This window comes from Acinonyx jubatus, chromosome C1, assembly GCF_027475565.1.
Source record: "Acinonyx jubatus isolate Ajub_Pintada_27869175 chromosome C1, VMU_Ajub_asm_v1.0, whole genome shotgun sequence".
NCBI classification, from domain to species: Eukaryota; Metazoa; Chordata; class Mammalia; order Carnivora; family Felidae; genus Acinonyx; species Acinonyx jubatus.
The window spans coordinates 91936263-91955823 of record NC_069381.1 but is presented as its reverse complement, the minus strand read 5'-3'; the positions used below and the strand labels follow the sequence as shown (position 1 = coordinate 91955823).

General features: G+C 38.6%; 1 protein-coding gene across 1 annotated transcript in view; it reads right to left on the bottom strand.

The window, feature by feature from the left end:
• The window catches only part of GNAI3 (G protein subunit alpha i3), a 37879-nt gene that overhangs the window by 3510 nt on the left and 14808 nt on the right, over positions 1–19561 (bottom strand). Inside the window, exons 2-7 of the mRNA XM_015075365.3 lie at positions 13694–13736; positions 13440–13581; positions 8416–8573; positions 6074–6202; positions 2843–2972; positions 2274–2427 (exon numbers count right to left, since the gene is read on the bottom strand). Of these exons, the coding sequence (XP_014930851.1) occupies positions 2274–2427; positions 2843–2972; positions 6074–6202; positions 8416–8573; positions 13440–13581; positions 13694–13736 (756 nt within the window). The remainder of the gene's footprint in view (positions 1–2273; positions 2428–2842; positions 2973–6073; positions 6203–8415; positions 8574–13439; positions 13582–13693; positions 13737–19561) is intronic.

The following is a 19561-nucleotide window of genomic DNA, read 5'->3' as shown; positions in this document are numbered from 1 at the left end:
TTAAACTCCTAGCTTTTGATACCTTGGATCTCCTGGTTCTCATCTTTATACCTAATACAAACCTTTCTTTCTCTCCTGCCAAAAAAGTCTGAAATTCTCTCTCATTCTATCCATGGTCCTTTTCTGTTTTCATTCTATATCATCACCCCATGTCATCTGATCCATTTCCATGCTGTATTTATACATGATCTCAAATCAATATATCTAACCCCCAATCTCTCCCAAAACTCCAAGGCCACATATACACCTGCCTATTAGATACCCCCATCTGGATGTTCTTCAGACACTTCAAAATCAATATTCCTAAATATCAATTAGAGACCACAGCACCAGCAGCCAATCAAGACAGAACTCTGGGAGTACCTTTGACTCTTCTGGCTTCTTTACCTTAGCTACCCTCTTCACTTTATTACAGAAAGCATTTACAGTGTCTGCTCAGCTAAAAAAAAAAAGTTCTCCTTCTCTGAAAATATCCAATTCTGATCTAAAGGTTATAGTGGTGCAGCCCTGGCATTCGTGTTTGCATCCCTGACATTAACTAGGCTAAGTATTTTTACCTGGCTTAACCTTGGCCAGAATCTGTCCCCTAGGAATTTGAACATGGGGCCAACCATTATCAGTTTAGCCTGGTCTTTTATTTAAAAAAAAAAAATTGTTTTTAAGATTTTATTTCTAAGTAATCTCTCCACCCAACATGGGGTCAAACTTACAACCCTGAGATCAAAAGTCACATGCTCTACCAAATGAGCCAGCCGTGTGCCCGAGCCTTACCTTTTAAATGCAGGAGAAAAGGGTGCCTGGGTAGTAGTTCAGATGGTTAAGTGCCCGACTCCTGAAATTGGCTCAGGGCATGATGGTGGTGGGATCAAGCCCCATGTCGGCTCCACGCTGAGCATGGATCCTGCTTGGTATTCCTTCTCTCTTTCTGTGTGTGTCTCTCTCTCAAAATAAACATACATACATACATACATACCTAACTGCAGGAGAAAGACCATGGCAGGGCCATCTTATATCACATAAACTGAGTAGCACAGAAAGTTGGTAAGCAGAGAAAAATAAAGAAGATACACAGAAGGAGAGAAAAGATGGGGAAAGAAGTACTTCCAGGATCCCTGACACTTTTCCATTTCCTAGTTCTAAATGCATTCTTAAGATACATCTGCGTTCTTGCCCTTGGCTTCTATGATATATCCCTGTATCTTCACCTAAAGTTTTTATTTGCATCCTAAGTGACTCCTTACTAATTCAACTCCCCTACTATCCATCTTTATTGCCATTTATTATATCATTTTTCTTTTCTTTTTCATATTTTTATGCTTTATTCTTTTTAAATTAAAAAAAATTTTTTAATGTTTACTTTTGAGAGACAGAGTGAGAGTGGGGAGGGGCAGAGAGAGAGGGAGACACAGAATACAAAGCAGGCTCCAGGCTCTGAGCTGTCAGCACAGAGCCCGATGTGGGGCTCAAACCCACGAATCATGAGATCATGACCTGAGCCGAAGTCAGATGCTTAACCAACTGAGCCATCCAAGCTCCCCTGTATCATCTTTCTAAAGCAGTTTCTCCTACATCATGTATCCGAATCAAAATCCTTGGACAGCTTGCCCCTATCTCAGTATGAAATACAAAGCCCTCCGTGAGCATCCCACCCATCACTTCAACAACTCCCTCCCACCACTTTAAGCTCTGACAATACCAAATTCCTTCTAGGTTCCAAAATGTATCATGTCTTTTTTTTTTTTTTTTTTTAAACCTCCATATTTTCCTACAGGCTATTCCTTCTTCCTAAAATGCTTTTATTCCTCAGTCTACCTCATCATTTCTAATTCATCCTCTCGTTATCTCACTCCAAGTGTCATTTCCTCTGGCAAAAAGAGGACACTGAACCCACAGCAGTAACCACGTCTTCTGTTAATGAGCATTTCATACTATAATGAAATTCTTTATGTGTGCCCCTCTCTCTACAACTACTGTGTCTTGAGTGCAATGACTGCATCTTCTCGTATTTTTTTAACATACTTACACCAAATTTTGATTTTTATTTTTCTCTATTTTCCTCAAACAGTGAGGAAGACAGAAATATAAAATAAACACAGTAAACTCAATTATGTCAGGAACAGCACTTTAGACTTAACTGGTCTCAATCACATGCTTAATGTTAATACCACTACCAGTGAACACTCTCCATAAGGTTATACATGCATTGTTTAAAATAAAAAGGCAGGTATAGGAATGCCACTGAAGTGTGAACAAAATCGTTCATGATCTCTTACCCGTGTATTCTGGATAACAGATAGTTAATGGACTCCTCTTTATTTTTTCCTCAAAAAGATCTTTCTTGTTGAGGAAGAGAATGATTGAAGTGTCTGTAAACCATTTGTTGTTACAAATGCTGTCAAACAGTTTCATGCTTTCATGCATTCGGTTCTGAGGGGGGAAAAATGGATGTCAGTAACAGAAAGCAAAAGTGGATTAACTGTTAACGAAAAAACAGACCAACAAGTTTTAAAAGCACTGAATGGCATTCATGGAAATAAACCAGAGACTGACAACTCAAAAGTTAATCCAGTCCTCATTTTTGTAATTCTTGGAGGTTGGGAGATGGGAAGAAGAATGGCTACCAAGAGCACTTAATCCTGCCCACATACTCAGTGTGCTGTCATATCTCTTAAGAATTAATAGAGCATGGATCAGTATTTTAAAATTCTAAACCCACTGACAGGAAAAAAATTAAGGAATCAAGTTTTGGTCCAACGAGCAAATGTATGCACTGAATCTTCCTAAGTTATTTTCCATTTCCTGGCTGCATTAGACTGCCTTTTTACCAGAAGACCCAACATACCATCTCCTCATCCTCAGCCAGAACAAGGTCATAATCACTGAGGGCCACACAGAAGATAATTGCTGTCACTCCCTCAAAACAGTGAATCCACTTTTTGCGTTCTGATCTCTGGCCACCTACATCAAACATCCTGAAGTAAAGGGAAAGAAAGCACAAATTCAGCAAGGTCACAAACACACCTCTCCCTAAACTGAAATGGTTAGGGAACCTCCCACTATTGCATGTGGAACACCCCATTTATAACAGAAAAGACAAACAAGCAGCAGATAAAATGTAGTCAAACTAATAATCCATGGTCAAAAGAGAATAACATGAGCAAATAAAATCTAGGGATAATCAAAATTCTCATTGTAAATAACTAGCTGAGCCTTCTCTATCAAAGCTTCTATCAGATGAAATTATATCTCAAAAATCAGCAGAATAAGCACTGAAATGGATTAAAGGAAGACGGGGAAAAAAAGACAGGAAAAATGAAGAGCTGAATAATATAACTTAAGATAACAGCAAGAATAACTAATATTTACCATTTACCATGGTGCCAGATACAATCCTAAACATCTTAAGTGCATTAACTCATTTGACCCTCACAACACTCCTGTAAGTACAATTATTATCTCCAGTGCACAGATATGTTAAGTAATTTGCCCAAGGGCACACTACTAACAAATGGGGACTGGGGCTCTGAACCCAGGCACTCTAACTCCGGCGCCCTGGCTCTTACCCACACCACCACTCTACCTCTCGAAATGGTTTACTCTTTAGTTAAAGAGAACACTGAAAAACTAGAAATCTCCAACTTGCATTCTGCTTCCAAAATGTTTGTTTCCCTTACTTTGTAAAAAAAAAATTCTTCCTTTTTTAAAGCCGAGGTTTAAAGCTTAGGTTTTTTAAAGCTGAGGTTCCTTATTTTAAGGAAAAAATATTTTAGAGATTAATTATGGAGAAGGTAAATTGTATTTCAGGGTAGGACTCTAAGAACCCAATATCTAAAAACCAAACTTATTTAGCCAGTGTCTCCGAACTCTTAGGTCTCATCTAAAGCTAACTAAGCTGTTGACAAACTTTATGTTCCACTCCAGATGAGTTTCATTCCATCACTCCCTTTTGGGGGGCTTACTTAATATCCTGGCTCAACTGCTGTACTTCTGTCAACAGCATCCTCATCTACTTCCTACAGTAAGGGGAACACCTGCAGTGCTTCGTCTGTTAGCTGGTACCAGTGTCTGAGGAGGTATGCAGGTAGGTTTAGTATGTCAAGATCGACAGTGGTGACGAGGGGTCTATTTCCAAAGAATTTTCCCCGAGAAATTGAGAGAAATAAGACATCACTGAGTAATTTCTCAATGTACGTTTGAAAAGAACAATCATATTATCTCTTCATGACCCAGCCTTTTCTTTTGGTTGATTTAGCACCTTTTTTTGTTCGTTTGTTTTTCCAGCCTTTGGTCATGACAACTGGAATGATACAATCACAAGCTGGCTTTGATACAGGGTCATATTATAGGTTTGAGGAAAGCGGACATCATATATATCACCATAAAAGTCTCTCAAGGGGAGACACACTGGTACACCAATAATTTCAGCTTACCCCTTCATTTTCTTCTACAAAATCCATGAAACTGGAAGAATATTAAGATGTCCCCAAGGTGGGCTTTTAGTACATATTAACATTTACAATATAATTTACTAACAGATGAACATTTTATAAACATTACCTCATAACTGAGAGGCAAGTAAGCAATTACACAATGCCTTGCATATAGCAGATGCTCAATAAATGTTTGAATGAATGGATAGTGGTTTTGCCTAGAGAGAAGAGGAAAAGGAAGAAGTGATAGTACTTCATAACAAGATATCTACATGCCAACAATTAAGTGGGTACAGCACCTTAACGAAGCCTGGCTACTGATCCTGACATAAGAAGACCAACAGGATTTACCCAACCAAAGATCAATCCATGACATCAATAAGAATGTTTCCCGCACTAAATAAAGTTCACCGCATTTAATTATAAATGGATTAATAATCTTACTGTACACAAAAGGCATCTCATTCTTATGGCTTCATGGGTGATAGATAAATCCATATGGTCTTTGCTACTCTAGTTAGATAAATTCATCAGTGCTAAAGAGAAGTAGCTCTCCTATTCTACCAATATTCAGCTGAACTACTATTTTTTTGCACCATGTTTCAAACCTGTTTTGGTTTATTAAGATTTCAAGACCTCCACTGGAATCTAGTAATACCTAAACTCCGTGTGGATTTCACAAATCCTGCGAAGCAAATATTTTCAGAGAGAAAAAAACTGAGAAGCTCCTAGCTAGAAGTTACATTTGCGTTTGACACTGCTGAGTATCACGGGCTACATACAAGCATAATGAAGCAACTGGAAAGAACATCATATATTGAAGGGGAAAAGCTTACTCCTAATCTCAAAGGTCACAAAAGCAGAAAGTGGGAACCAAAAAGACAGTTCTAATATTTACAAAAGACCATTAACACACAGATAAGCTGAAGCCTATTTTAGAATAACTAATGCTAATGAGAAAGTCCTTTGTATTCATATCCTAGAATTCTCTCTCTAAAACAACCACTTTTTCTATATCATCATACTTCCCCAAAATACCTCTATCTCCAGATTGATTTTCCATTCTATACTACATTAAAAACTCAGTTGTGCATGATACTGTGCACAATGCAGTCCAAGAGCCATGACAGTATCAGCTCCATTCCATTAAACTTAAAGGGAAATGCACTCCAGTAAGGAAGGATTGACATGGGTGAGTAAAGCATTTCTATTTTAATATCAAAATGGCAGAACAAAGCCACACGACTAAGCCAAAAAACTAGTTTTCTAGCCTTAGTATTGTTGTTACCTTTCTAAACGACAAACGTTCAATACCTGTTTTGATGATTCCAACAAAAAAGCAGCTGAAAAGAATAAAAATAAAATAAACCGATAACCATATGATTACTTTTATTGATATTTACAATTTAATTTTGAATTTAAATTCCTCCAAATAGACAAAAATATTTGATGCTATCTGGACAAAGAAGAAAGGTTTGGGCCCCCATTCAGTTAAAACATTCAAATACTGGCTGACGAACATGACGGTAGGTTTTTAAACCAAAGAATATTGCCTAGAGAAATTTTACCCTGATTAAGAGATTAACTAAAGGAAAGACATCTGTCTTTGGCACATCTAGCAAAAAGGCGAATTGAGGACTTACTTGAAGTATAGGTCTTTGAAGGTGAAGTGCGTTTCCACGATGCCTGTGGTCTTCACTCTTGTCCGCAGGACATCTTGCTGAGTTGGAATGTAGTTGGTTTGGGATATTCTATCCAAATCATTTAGGTAACTAAATAAAAAATACATTTATTTTTACCTGGTGAAGCCAACCACGTGCACAGCAAGTCAACAGACTAAACTATAAACTCGTTCCTTACCAAAAGTAGATTCTGAACTTGTCACTAAAGTGGCAGAACAAAATCAGACCTGCAGTATCACAGAAATCATCATGAGAAAAAGCATGAACCTAGCACAGAACAATTAAAGTTCTATACATACCACACAAAAGTGGTTTTAATTCTACCAAAACTAAACTATGAGGGCCAATTAAAAACAAATATCGAGATGTTATTCTTATTAAAGAAAGATTCCTGAAATTTAATGCTAAATACTGAATCAACTGCGCATTGCACAGCACGAAAACAAAACCAAAACAAAAGCCCTCAGACATTTACAGTTAATGGGTCATTTGTAGGCTCTGATGTTTGATAGGACATTAGAGAATGGTGTCTACATTACTAAAATTAAAATGAGAACTATTTTCCATTTTTCCATATTTCCTGTTTTCATTCATGAAATGGAAAACTTGTGGTTTTCTTAAAAATCTAAGTCCAAAAACAAATTGTAAGTATTCAGTGAAATAATTAAAAGACTGCTTCAAAGCTAAACTAAAATTCTGGTAATTTCAGGGTTTCTAAAGATTTTTTGGCTAGGGGCGCCTGGGTGGCTCAGTTGGTTAATCAGCTCAGGTCATGATCTCACACATGGCTTGTGAGTTCAAGCCCCACATCAGGCTTGCTGCTGTCAGCACAGAGCCTGGAGCCTGCTTGGAATTCTCTCTCCCTCTGTCTCTGCCCCTCCCCAGCTCGCACACTGTCTGTCTCTCAAATAAAAATAAACGTTGAAAAAACATTTTAAGATTTTTTTGGCTAGAAAACTGAAGAACAGGTGGCACCATTATAAGTGAATCATTAACGAGCTTCTATAAAACTAAGTACTACTATTAATGTTAAGGAATTAGTCAAGCCTCAACCAAAACTCAGGGGGGAAAAAACTCTATAAATCACATGTTCTCTGATGTAGTTAGACAATTCAGAGCTCAATGAAGTATGATTTTTTTTTAAAAAAGGTAATAATTACAATCTACCTTTCATGACTATTGCGAGAATTATTGAAACTACCAACATTTGCAACTAAAACATATTAAAAGATCCTTGTTTCTAAAGTTAAGTTTTCATTTAAATAATAACTAAGTTTTTCAAATATAATTTAACTTTTTCAGGGTGCCAGGGTGGCTCAGTCAGCTAAGGGTCCAACTTCAGCTCAGGTCATGATCTCAGTTTGTGGGTTCGAGCCCGGTGTCAGGCTCTGGGCTGACAGCTCACAGCCTGGAGCCTGCTTTGGATTCTGTCTCCCTCTCTCTCTGTCCCTCCCCAACTCACACTCTGTGTCTCTCTCATTTTCTCAAAAATAAACATTAAAAAATTTTTAATTTAACTTCTTTCTAGAACAAATTAGAAGAATATGAAAATAGATTATTGAAGAAAATACCTTAATGCTCAGAAGTGCCTTCAATTAATACAGAAATGCATACAGGTACCAAGAACTCACCAAGCCCCCAAAAGGCACATTCAAAAAATACATTCTGGATACAGGTCGTATAAATAAACGTATTGTAAAAGAAGCAAAATAGGATAGCATGTAATAGCCTAGCACAAGTATCAATTACAAATTCTCTAAATATGTAACATTTAAGAGAATTTCCTTGACAAATAGACGCTTTGACTTCCTTCCAAGACTCAACATTCTCTTTCTGTACAAAGTCTACTATTGTGATCTGGCAAAAGATTTATAAGTGATGACTAGTACCAGAGAAATCCATAGTGCAGCCCAGTCACAGAGCTGGGTGCATAAAAAGGGATATCACTATTCTAATTTCCCTCACTAGCTGGCAAAGTCCTTATGCAGAGGGAACTTAAACTGCATTGGAAGAGATCCCAGATCCAGCTGCAAAAGATTTCTCTATTTCATTTACTTATTATAAACTAACACGGAGTTACTTTTCATCGTGCCAATTCTCCCATTTACATTTCAAGAGGAAACATTTTTCTCCAAGTCATACAAAATGACCACGGGCTATATAGCCCTAAACTGAAACCATCTTTACAAGAGATACTATAGACTTCTAAGAGTGTCTGTTACTTAAATGTTTCCCTATGGACAATGAACTTTGTTAGGGTCACCAAATTATTTTGTTATAGTTTCACAGGGAAAATTACTTACTATGAAGCAGAATCATTAAGCTGATACTCCCTGGATCTGCTGAAGCAAGCTTGCACCCCACCATCTCGCCATAACCGTTTAATCACTCCTGCTAGTTCTGGAGTCATGACTCCTTCTTCAGCAGTGCCAGCCAAAACAAATAATTGCCGGGCATCATCCTGAAAAAAGCAATTAAGAAAGAGAGACAAATGATTCTCCATTTCTTAAAGATCTGACGAGAGTCTCTGTAAAACACACACATACACAGGGCTGCCTGGGTGGCCCAGCGGTTAAGCGTCTGATTCAGCTCAGGTCATGATCTCATGGTCTGTGAGTTCAAGCCCTCTTCAGATCCTCTGTCTCCCTCTCTCTCTGCCCCTTACCTGCTTACTCACTCTCTCTCAAAAATACACACACACACACACACACACACACACACACACACACACACACACACACACTGTATGTTACGTTATTTCAAGAGAGGTATTAAAGAGACCTTTCCAGGCAGGGCAGTCTGAGAGAATTTACAATGAAGTCATTCCCCCTATTCACTCCACTATAGTTAGAGGTGCAGAGCTAAGGTGAGGAAATTATTTCAGTCCCTCTACCACATACCACCATCCCCTGAAAAGATCTCTTCTGACTACCCTACAAATCACCCTGGTTAATCATGATTTTTAACAGAAAAAACTGGTCTGTGAGATGGGCACATAGAACATATTCCCATTCTGTTAAAGGAAGCCTACAATAAAAACAGAAATGAATAAACTAACATGTAAGAGGTAAAGTCTAAACACGTCAGAGCAAGTAAAACATTAATTGTATTTAAGGAAAAAGTGTTCTCTTCCCCTCCGGCTCAGACAGAAGAACAGGAAGAAGAGGAAATTGAGATAGTTAAGAAGTCTGGAAGCCTAGTGGGGGAAATAAATCCCTCAGAGAAAAATTCAGTTTCTAGATTCCCCAAGGAGTAATAATCCTCTGAGAGAAAGGGAAAAAAAAATAAAGAGGAAAAAAAAAGTTACAAAGAGATCTGATCAAAACTCATGAGTCAAAGACAGAGCTTTGTAAGTGGTTATAGTTTTTAAACCTGAAACATGTGAGCTGTAAAGAAGACAGAAAAGGGCTATGAGAACTCTTGATTGTTTTTGCTTTATTCTACCCACCCTTACTTGTTTAAAACTCAACTAAGTTTAACACTAAACTAAGGTCTCTATCTTTAAAAAAAAAAAAAAAAAAAAAAGATTAAAAAGAAGAATTTGTGGAGTGCCTGGCTGGCTCCATCAGTAGACCATGCAACTCTTGATCTCGGGGTTGAGTTCAAGCCCCATATTGAGTGTAGAGTACTTAAGAAATAAAATTAAATCTTAAATAAATAAACCCAGGTCTCATGGGATGCTTTTCCACCTCAAATCTCACATTTATCTTCCTCAAGAGATTTCCAAATACCTATTAAAATCAGATACTAAAGAACACATATACTGGTTAAAGAAAAAATAAAGGGGGAAGAGGAGCAATCAATTGTATCAGTAAGTAGTCATTATGAAAATAAGCTAGCAAGCAAAAAAGCATTTCAGACCACAGGTGAAATCACAACCCCAAACTCCTAAGACCTCTGTGTTCCCAAAACTCATGCACCCACCTAAGCAAAACAAAACAAAACTAACCATGCCAAATTTGGGGTCTTCAGCCTTAAAAACTTTTGCCAAGTAACAGCCCTCCTCTATAAGATGCTTTTCTGCGTTCTTTCAAGTAATACTTTAGGCCCATCCCTAAGAAACTTCATCTAACATGTATATTACCCTCCTCTCTTTTCAAAGATAAAAATTTTATTTTTTTTTAGGTTGATTGATTTCTTTTTGAGAGAGAGAGGGAGCGAGCAGGGGAGGGGCAGAGAGAGGAGAGAATCCCAAGCAGGCTCTGTGCTATCAGATAAATAAAGGCACCCCATTTATTTAAAATTTTTATTTTTGGGGAGCCTGGGTGGCTCAGTCAGTTAAGCGTCCAACTCTTGATTTCCACTCAGGTCAGGATCTCATGGTTCATGAGTTCAAGCCCCATTAGCCTGCTTGGGATTCTTTCTCTCTCTCTCTCTCTCTCTCTCTCTCTCTCTCTCTCTCTGTCTCCCTCCCTCTCTCCCTCCCCCTCTCTCTCCCCCTACCCCTCCCCTGCTTGTGCTCTCTCTGTCTCAAAATAAATAAACTTAGGAAAAAAATTTAAATAAAGAAACAAACGACTGAGGGAAGCTGAAAAAGTACACTGATTGGCAAACATAATACTAAGCATGTCCCTCTATGTATATATAGTATTGTGCTTTATTTAACATGTGAAGACTTTATAGTCTATTCTGAAATTTGAACTATACTCATGCAGGTATTCAAAAACATCAATAAGCATTATTTTTTTTTAAATACTACAATTCTAGCTTTAGAAACTTTATTAACAGAGAGAGAGCGAGCACTATAGCTACATATTTTTGCTGTCCTGACTTTGTAAACACTGCTTTAAGAAGCAACACTTTTTCCTTACCACTTAATCTCTTCCACTGACCTACTCTTGCTTCCCACAATAAACCCTCTTTACAGGCCTTTAAGGAGACCTCTCTTGGGGCACCTGGGTGGCTCAGTCGGTTGGGCATCCAACTTCAGCTCGGGTCATGATCTCACAGCTCCTGAGTTCGAGCCCCACATCAGGTTCTCTGCTGTCAGCATGTAGCCCACTTTGGTTCCTGTCTCCCTCTCTGCTCCTCCCCAGCTCAGGCTTTCTATCTCAAAAATAAATAAAAAGATCAAAAAAAAAAATTTTTTTTAAAGAGGCCTCTCTTTACAATGAACTTCATATCTCTACCCTTAAGCAGATATGAAAAAGCAACCTACCCGCCATCCAGCTCTATTCTTGTCCATTCACTCTCTAACAAACCAAAGAAACTGGACAAGGATAAGTGAGGAATTATAAATATAAACCTTTACATATGGAAGAAAAAGAGAAACCTCAAAAAAATTATGTAGGGTTGTAGATTAGGATGGGTGGATGCTGGAAAGCTAGGTGATTCAGGAAGCCTTAACAGGCATTAAGATGTCGACTACGTCTGGTGACACAGGAGTGTTAGGACCAAAAGATTAATGACACAGATCTGACAAAGGAGAGAAATGAAAGGAGGTCATTTAAACTATGGTCTGAATGTCTGTGTCCCTCCAAAATTCATGTGTTGAAAACTTAACGCCCAATGTCATAGTATTAGGAGTTGGGGCCTTTGGGAGGTACCTCGGTCATGAGGGTGAAGGCCCCACGAATGGGATTAGTGTCCTTATTAAAGGGATGCCAAGGAGTTTCCTTCTCCTTCTGCCATGTAAGGACACAGTGAAAAGTCTGCAACTGAAGAGGGCCCTCACCTGACCACGCTGGCACTCTGATCTCACACCTCCAGCCTCCAGAAGTGTGTGTGATAAATATCTGTTGTCTATAAGCTACTCAGTCTGTATTTTGTTACAGCAGCACAATTGAACTAAGACAGAAATCATCAACTGTATCTGGTGACAAAGCAGTGTGAGGACACAAACATTAATAACAGCTAATTTGACAATAGAAAGAAAAGAAAGGAGGAAGGATGATTAAGAGATATAAAGGACAGATGGTGATAGATAAAGGAAGAAACAAAGAGAAGGAGTAAATAACTGAGATGGAGTAAAAGCCAACAAAGAGAGGGAAGGGACTAAATACAGTAGTACTGACCAGTTATCGTATATGGCAAACATGACAGAGATGGAAAGTTAGGTGACCGGAAGGGATGAGAAAAGGGAGGGAAAAAATAAGAACACTGGGGAGAGCTGGGGGGAAGAGGAAAGAATTGAAAAGAAATGAAAAGCAGGAGGTAGAGAAGGGATGGAAAGATGTAAGACAAAAATGCTGTGTTTACCCTTGCATTCACTAGCATACTTTCTCCTCTCAGACGCTTAGAGAAACAAAGTCCTCAATTTTTGTGATATGGCAGCTTTTTACAAAACATAAAAGTCGTGCCTCACACATTTCCTCATCCCCTGTTTTGCTACTCTTGTCTCCAATCATTTTACAACCTTTTCCCTGGCTCCTCTTCCCTTACTCCACTTCTAAGATTCCTAGTCAAATACCATCCAATTATGACCATCCTTTTGTAATTTCTCCCATCAACAATTTCCCCACTTATTTACTGAATATTAATCTGCATTAATAACTTATTATTTGATAAGTTGAGAGTAGATAAGAATTCCTAAGCTAGTTCACAGACACAGAGGCTTTGCTTTTCCTGGGAGAGCCTCCTTTTATTGTCCATAGCGCCTAGGAATAACACTCTGAACACAGCGAATGTCTGCCTTAGGTCTGGGAAATCATTCTATACGTTACAAGCCTTCTCTTAGACAATATAGACTTGGACTATATAAAAGATCTCCTACCTTCATTTTAGCCCTCTCCCCACTGCACCAAACATTCTAACGGACAAACAAGAATTACAAAGTGCATGAAGTGTTATAATTAATCAACATAACTTTTGAATATCTGACATGTGTAATTATCATCCTAGGACGTCATATCATCCAATTCTATAGGCTGTAGTCAAATGTAGTATAGGGATATAGTACCATTGAATACCTAAAAATCGCCCCTAAAATTTTGACTTAGTGTCCATGTCCTTATCAAGTTTACTTTGGGAGACTGATTTTGTCTTTTATCTTTACACCTCAGAAGTCAGAGGCACCTCTTTTAGATTATTTCAACTTATTAGCATTTACTACTATAAAATAAAAGTAAACAGTGCTATAAAAGAAGTGAATAAAAGAATTATCACAGAAACCTACAGTATACCCACAGAATCCCATTTCCTTGACTCTTCTTTGTGGTGGTAATCTAATATCTTCTAAAGCTGGTTGCTAATACTTCTCAAATGAGCAACCGTATTTTGCTACATCTTATCTTGTTGCTTACGTTCATTTCCCTAAAACATGAAGCAAATTTTGCCTAACTGCATCTACTCAAAGCGAGCAAGTGAAGAGGAAATGAGAAACACTTACTGCTCTGGCAGCTTCCCCAAAGTCAATCTTTAGCCGTCCCATGGCTCTTATGATTGCAATGATGGACTGTATGGTATTGCTGTAGACAACTACTTTATACTGTTTACATTCTTCCTCCGAATAGCCATCCTCATGAATGATTCTTTAAAAAGAAAACCATAGATCATTGCCACGGACATAAAATAAAAAGATACTACAGACTTCCACGCATTATGAGGAAGTGTAGTTTTACAAAAGGCCATGTTCCAACTTACTTCATCTGTTTCACGATGGTGCTTTTACCAGATTCTCCAGCACCTGAAAGAAACAAAAACCAGACTTTGAATTCACTTGTAATTGAACAAAGTATGAAATTGACACGAGGGATAATTCTAGACTAATGGAAACCACAGGTCCTAGGGCAAACTTAGGTGAGGCTTTCTATCAAGAAAAACTACTAAACTGGGGTGCCTGGGTGGCTCCGTCAGTTAAGCCACTTCCACTCAGGTCATGATCTCCCGGCTCAAGGGTTCAAACCCCATGTCAGGCTCTATTAGAGCTGACAGCTTGGAGCCTAGAGCCTGTTTCAGATTCTGTGTCTCCCTCTCTCCCCTGTTCATGCTGTCTCTCTCTCTCAAAATAAACATTAAAAAAAAAAAAAAGAAAACTACTAAACTTTCCTATTAGAGTTTTTTACTTTCTTAGCATAACTTAGCAACCAAATATAATCACTGAAAGTAATCCCAGGACCTATTTGATATCATTTGTGTAAAGTAGGCATGCTCAAGGAGATATGGCAATGTAAACACCTCTAGGAACTCATCCTCTACACAAAACATCATGATGTAGAAAATAAACACAGGTAAAAATGAAATGATTAGTTTTTGGCCTATTCGCTTTTATTAATTCCTCTGTCAACATCCATGGATCTGAGGAATGTTCCAAAAGCAATCCTCTCAGCCATGTGACTAGAGTTCAAAATAGAAACACAGGAGCCGTCGCCTCCACTGTTTTTCTCTATATATGCTCTCAAAACCACATTTCCCCCGTCTGCAAGCTGGAATCACTTTAATGATCACCAATGTCAGATGAGTCCTCCGAACTTGTTATTTCACCTGCATTTCCCACATTTTTTTATTAATTAATTAATTAATTAATTCTCCCACCTTCCAAGATGCCTATATCATACCACCTCTTCTCTCTCTCAAACCTTACAAACTCTTTCCCACTTCTGACTCTCTGGTGATGATCTTTCCTCTCCCTTCTTGGAAAAATTACAGCACTCAAGAAACTAGTTCATAACCAAATCCCATAACCAAATCCACCAATCTACCTGTACCCCTACTAATATTCTCTATCTTCATCAATGGATGAACGGTCTCTGCTAATGTCTAAGACTAATCCCTCCAATTGTACCCTAAACCACCTGATTTTACCTACTGACAGTCTTGGCTACTGCAATTATCCCATGTCACTCATATGTGAAGTTCTCTCTTCCCACTGGGACACTCTCATCAGTATACAAACTTGCTGTAGTATCTTCCATTTTAAATCAACACACACCCCCATTCCAGACTTTCCTGGACTCTGCACATATTCCTCTAACTACTACTCCATATTCTCTTTTCCTGAGTTGTCTATACCCATGTTCTCCGGTTCTGTACTTCCAATTCTGTCCTTAAGCCACCCCAACCAGATGTTCATATCTACCACTCTACTGAAACCACTTCTCATGGTGTCTAACAGCTTCCATTTTAACAAACCCAATGGTCAATTCTAGGTCCTCATCTTACCCAACCTCTTGCACAGAATTTGTCCAATGATGACTTCTCCCCTTGAAATATTTTCTTCACTAGGCAGGCTTCCAGACCCCATATTCTCCTCGTTTGACCCCTACCCCACTCCTCAGTCTCCTCCCTCTGGTCTCTGAATCCGAAAGGTTATAGTGTTTTAGCACTTCTTCCTTGGGCCCTTTTCTCTACCTACAGTCATTCTTTAGGTCATTTCATCAAATCCCCTGGTCTTAAACACCATTTATAAATTGATAGCAATAGTTAATATCTGGGGTACACTGCGTGCCAGATGCTGTTCTAAGCCCTTTGCTTTTATTAACTCGTTTAATCCTCACAATAACCCAGTGAGGCAGACACTTATTTTCTCCATTTCATAGATGAGGTAAATGAAGCAGAGAGATGCCAAGTTAACTTGTCCACAATTAAAGCCAGTAAGTGGCAAAGCTGAAATCTGTATTCACACAATTAGGCTCCAGTTGTTGGATACTGCTTCTATGCTAATGATTTCCAAATTTATATCTCTAACCTTGGTTCCAGAGTCATACATCTAAACCACCTACCTGATAAATCTCATTAAATTTTGAATAGGCACCTCAAACTTAAGATGCCCAAAAGTGAGTTCCTGCTTTCTTACCCTTACCCCCAAACAAACCCTGCTCCACCCTGTTCTCATCTTAGTAAATACTAGCACTCGCCCAGTTGCTCAGGCCAAAAATGGTAGGTCACATGGAACTAATACACAGATGGAATGTAGGTACCAGTACCAACATGTATATCAAATATTAGTAAAGCTTAATTTTTGAAAAATAAATATATAGTTGTAACAGTTTCTTCTTATACCACATAGATTATCATAAGCACATTGGAAACCACAAGCCTGGATCACTATAAAAGCTTCCTAAATGGTCCAATGCCTGAGACCTTGCCTTTCCTATGGTCAGTTTTCCACTCAGTAGCTGCAATGAACTTTCAAAAGGTAAATCAAATCATGTCGCAAATCTGCCCCAAAACTCCTATGGTCTCCAATTACAGCTGACCCTTGAATAACACAGGTTTGGACTACATAGGTCCATTTATACACATTTTTTTTTCAATAAATGCAATACAGTACTGTAATATTTAAAAAAAAATTTTTAACGTTTATTTATTTTTGAGACAGAGAGAGAGCATGAATGGGAGAGGGTCAGAGAGAGGGAGACACAGAATCTGAAACAGGCTCCAGGCTCTGAGCTGTCAGCACAGAGCCCGACGTGGGGCTCAAACTCACGGACCTCGAGATCATGACCTGAACCGAAGTTGGCCGCTTAACCGACTGAGCCACCCAGGCGCCCCAGTACTGTAATATTTTAATAACATTTTCTTTTCTCTAGTTTACTTTATTGTAAGAATACAGAAAATAATACACATAACACAAAAAATGTGTTTATTATTTGTTACTGGTAAGACTTCCAGTCAATCGTAGGCTACTAGGGAGTGCCTGGGTGGCTTGGTCAATTGAGTATGGGACTCTTGGTTTCAGCTCAGGTCATGATCTCACAGTTTGGGAGTTCAAGTCCCACATCAGGCTATGTGCTGACAGTGCAGAGCCTGCTTGGGATTCTCTGTATCCCTCTCTCTATATCCCTTCCCTGCTCTTGCTTTCTCTCAAGATAAATAAGTAAATAAATTTAAAAAAATAGTAGGCTTTTAGTAGTTAAGTTTTGGGGGAGTCAAAAAGTTATACACAGGTTTTTCAGTATGCAGGGTGGGGTGGGGGTATTAGTACCCCTATGCCATGTCATTCAAGGGTCAACTGTACACTCAAATTAAAATCCATGGGCAGGGGCACCTGGGTGGCTCAATCGGTTGAGCATCTGACTCTTGGTTTCAGCTCAGGTCATGATCTCAGGGTTTCGTGAGTTCAAGCCCCACATCAGGCTCCACGCTGTGGCATCAGAGCCTGCTTGGGATTCTCTCTCTCTCTCTCTCTCTCTCTCTCTCTCTCTCTGCCCCTCCCCAATTTGTACTGTCTCTGTCTAAATAAATAAATAAATAACTTTAATTTTAAAAAAATCCATGGGCAAGAAGGTGAAACAAGCTCTGGTCCCTGCCTACCACTTTACCCTCAATTCCTATCATTCTCCACTTTGTTCTCTCTGCTCTTGTCAGACCAGCTTTCTTGCTCTTCTTCCAACATACCAAACTGGTCCTCAGTGAGCTAGATCCTGACTCATGCTCCCTGGCATTTACTATTCCCTCTGACTGGAAAGTCTTTGCAAGAGTTTCTTCTTCCCTCAGAACAGCCTTCCCTGATTAATCCATCTAAACAGTCCCCACCCCATCACTCTCTCTCTTACTCTAGGTTATATTTTTTCAAAGCACTGATCAGTTCTTCACACCACAGATCTGTTCATTTCCTATCTCACTAGACTATAAACCCCATGAAGGTTTAGTCATCTCTGTATTCCCAGGGCGTAGAACTGGCCATGACATAAATTGGCTAGCAAATAAATATTCTGGAACAGATAAATTACTAATGCTTAATAAGCACAATCCTTTACTAAATATTTCTCAACTCTACCAACCAAAACTGGTAGTTAAAACAAAATTCAAATAATTTGAAAATTCCAGGAATCTACATTTTTACATACTCAAAAAGGACATTTCTGTCCGACTTTATCTCTGCTCTTATCATCTAACCAATAATTAGGGGTAGCACTAAATATTCATATAACACAAAAGAATTTTTTTTAATTTTATTTTTTTAATTTACATCCAAATTAGTTAGCATACAGTCCAACAATGATTTCAGGAGTAGATTCCTTAGTGCCCCTTACCCATTTAGCCCATATCCCCTCCCACAACCTCTCCAGTAACCCTCTGTTTGTTCTCCAATATTTAAGAGTCTCTCATGTTTTGTCCCCCTCCTTGTTTTTATATTATTTTTGCTTCCCTTCCCTTATGTTCATCTGTTCTGTATCTTTAATGACACTGTTAGAAAAAAGTGCTTTCTCCCATGGATATCTAAAAAAAAACCTGAGGCACCTGGGTGGCTCAGTCAATTAAGCATCCAACTCTTGACTTCTGCTCAGGTCATGATCTCATGGCTTCAGGACTTCGAACTCTTGTGTAAGAGCCTGGGATTGTCCCTCTCCCTGCCCCTCCCCTGCCTGAACTCTGTCTCTCTCAAAATAAATAAATGAACTTAAGAAAATTAAAAAAAATTTTTAAATGATTCAATTCTGGAGAAGAGAATACAAAAGCATACCAGGTATATTTTAAATACTAGTTTAAAACACAGAATTCCTAGATGACCCCATGTTAGCAATAGCTACTAAATTAACTAGGAAAAATAGAAATAAATGAAGTAATGTGCACATTTTTTAATATATTGAAAGCAGGATTTCTATCATTTATGTTGGACTGAATGAAATAATCACTGAGTCTATTATTCTCAGAACCAATTTCTACCCATTTCATTAAGTTCCACCCTATGAAGGTGGTGATTTTATTTATTTTTTAGAGGTTTATTTTATTTTTGAGAGAGACAGAGACAGCACAAGTAGGGGAGAGGCAGAGAGAGAGGAGAGAGAGAATCCCAAGCCAACTCTGCACTGCTAGCACAGAGCCCAATGGGGGGCTTGAACTCACAAACCGTGAGACCATGACCTGAGCCGAAACAAAGAGACGCTTAACCGACTGAATCCAGGCACCCCTGAAGGTGACGATTTTAAAAAAGTATGTTGCCCTGCTTCTCATGTTTCCAAGGTTCCCTGATAAAATGTCAGTTTGTCCTTCTCTTTACTATCACACTACATATATTCACCCAAGCTTTTACTAGGCATCCAGTTCCACCTCTTAAAGGAACCTCTTACTGACCACAGAACCAAATAGAGGATGTATTTTATTGGGTGTTCCAGGGCATTTTGTGCAAAGAATGAATTGCTTTATACCAAAAGTCTTTGACCATTCAGCTTCTAGATCAGCAAGAAAAGTGCCACCATCTTACCTGTCTTCCAAGTACGAAATCTAAGAATCATCTGGAACCCACTCACTCTTCTCTCCTTACATCAAGCTGTAACAAAATCTCTCTTCTTATGCATTTCTCAAATGAATCCTTTCTACTCCTCACAGGGCTGAGCCTGACAGTGTTTACTATTATGTTACTGCTGAAATTTCTCAAACTTCTAGCTCAAAGCCCCTCTTTCTTATCATTTCCAAATGGCACTAATAACTCTCTAAATTCTTCTAACATTTTCTATAACCCTTTCTTATTAGGTCTGAACTCTTAATTTTTACCTCAATCCTCTTGTGTTCCATTGCTTTGGTAGTAAGTTTCCTCTCTAATAACATCTTGCTCTTAGGCCTTCC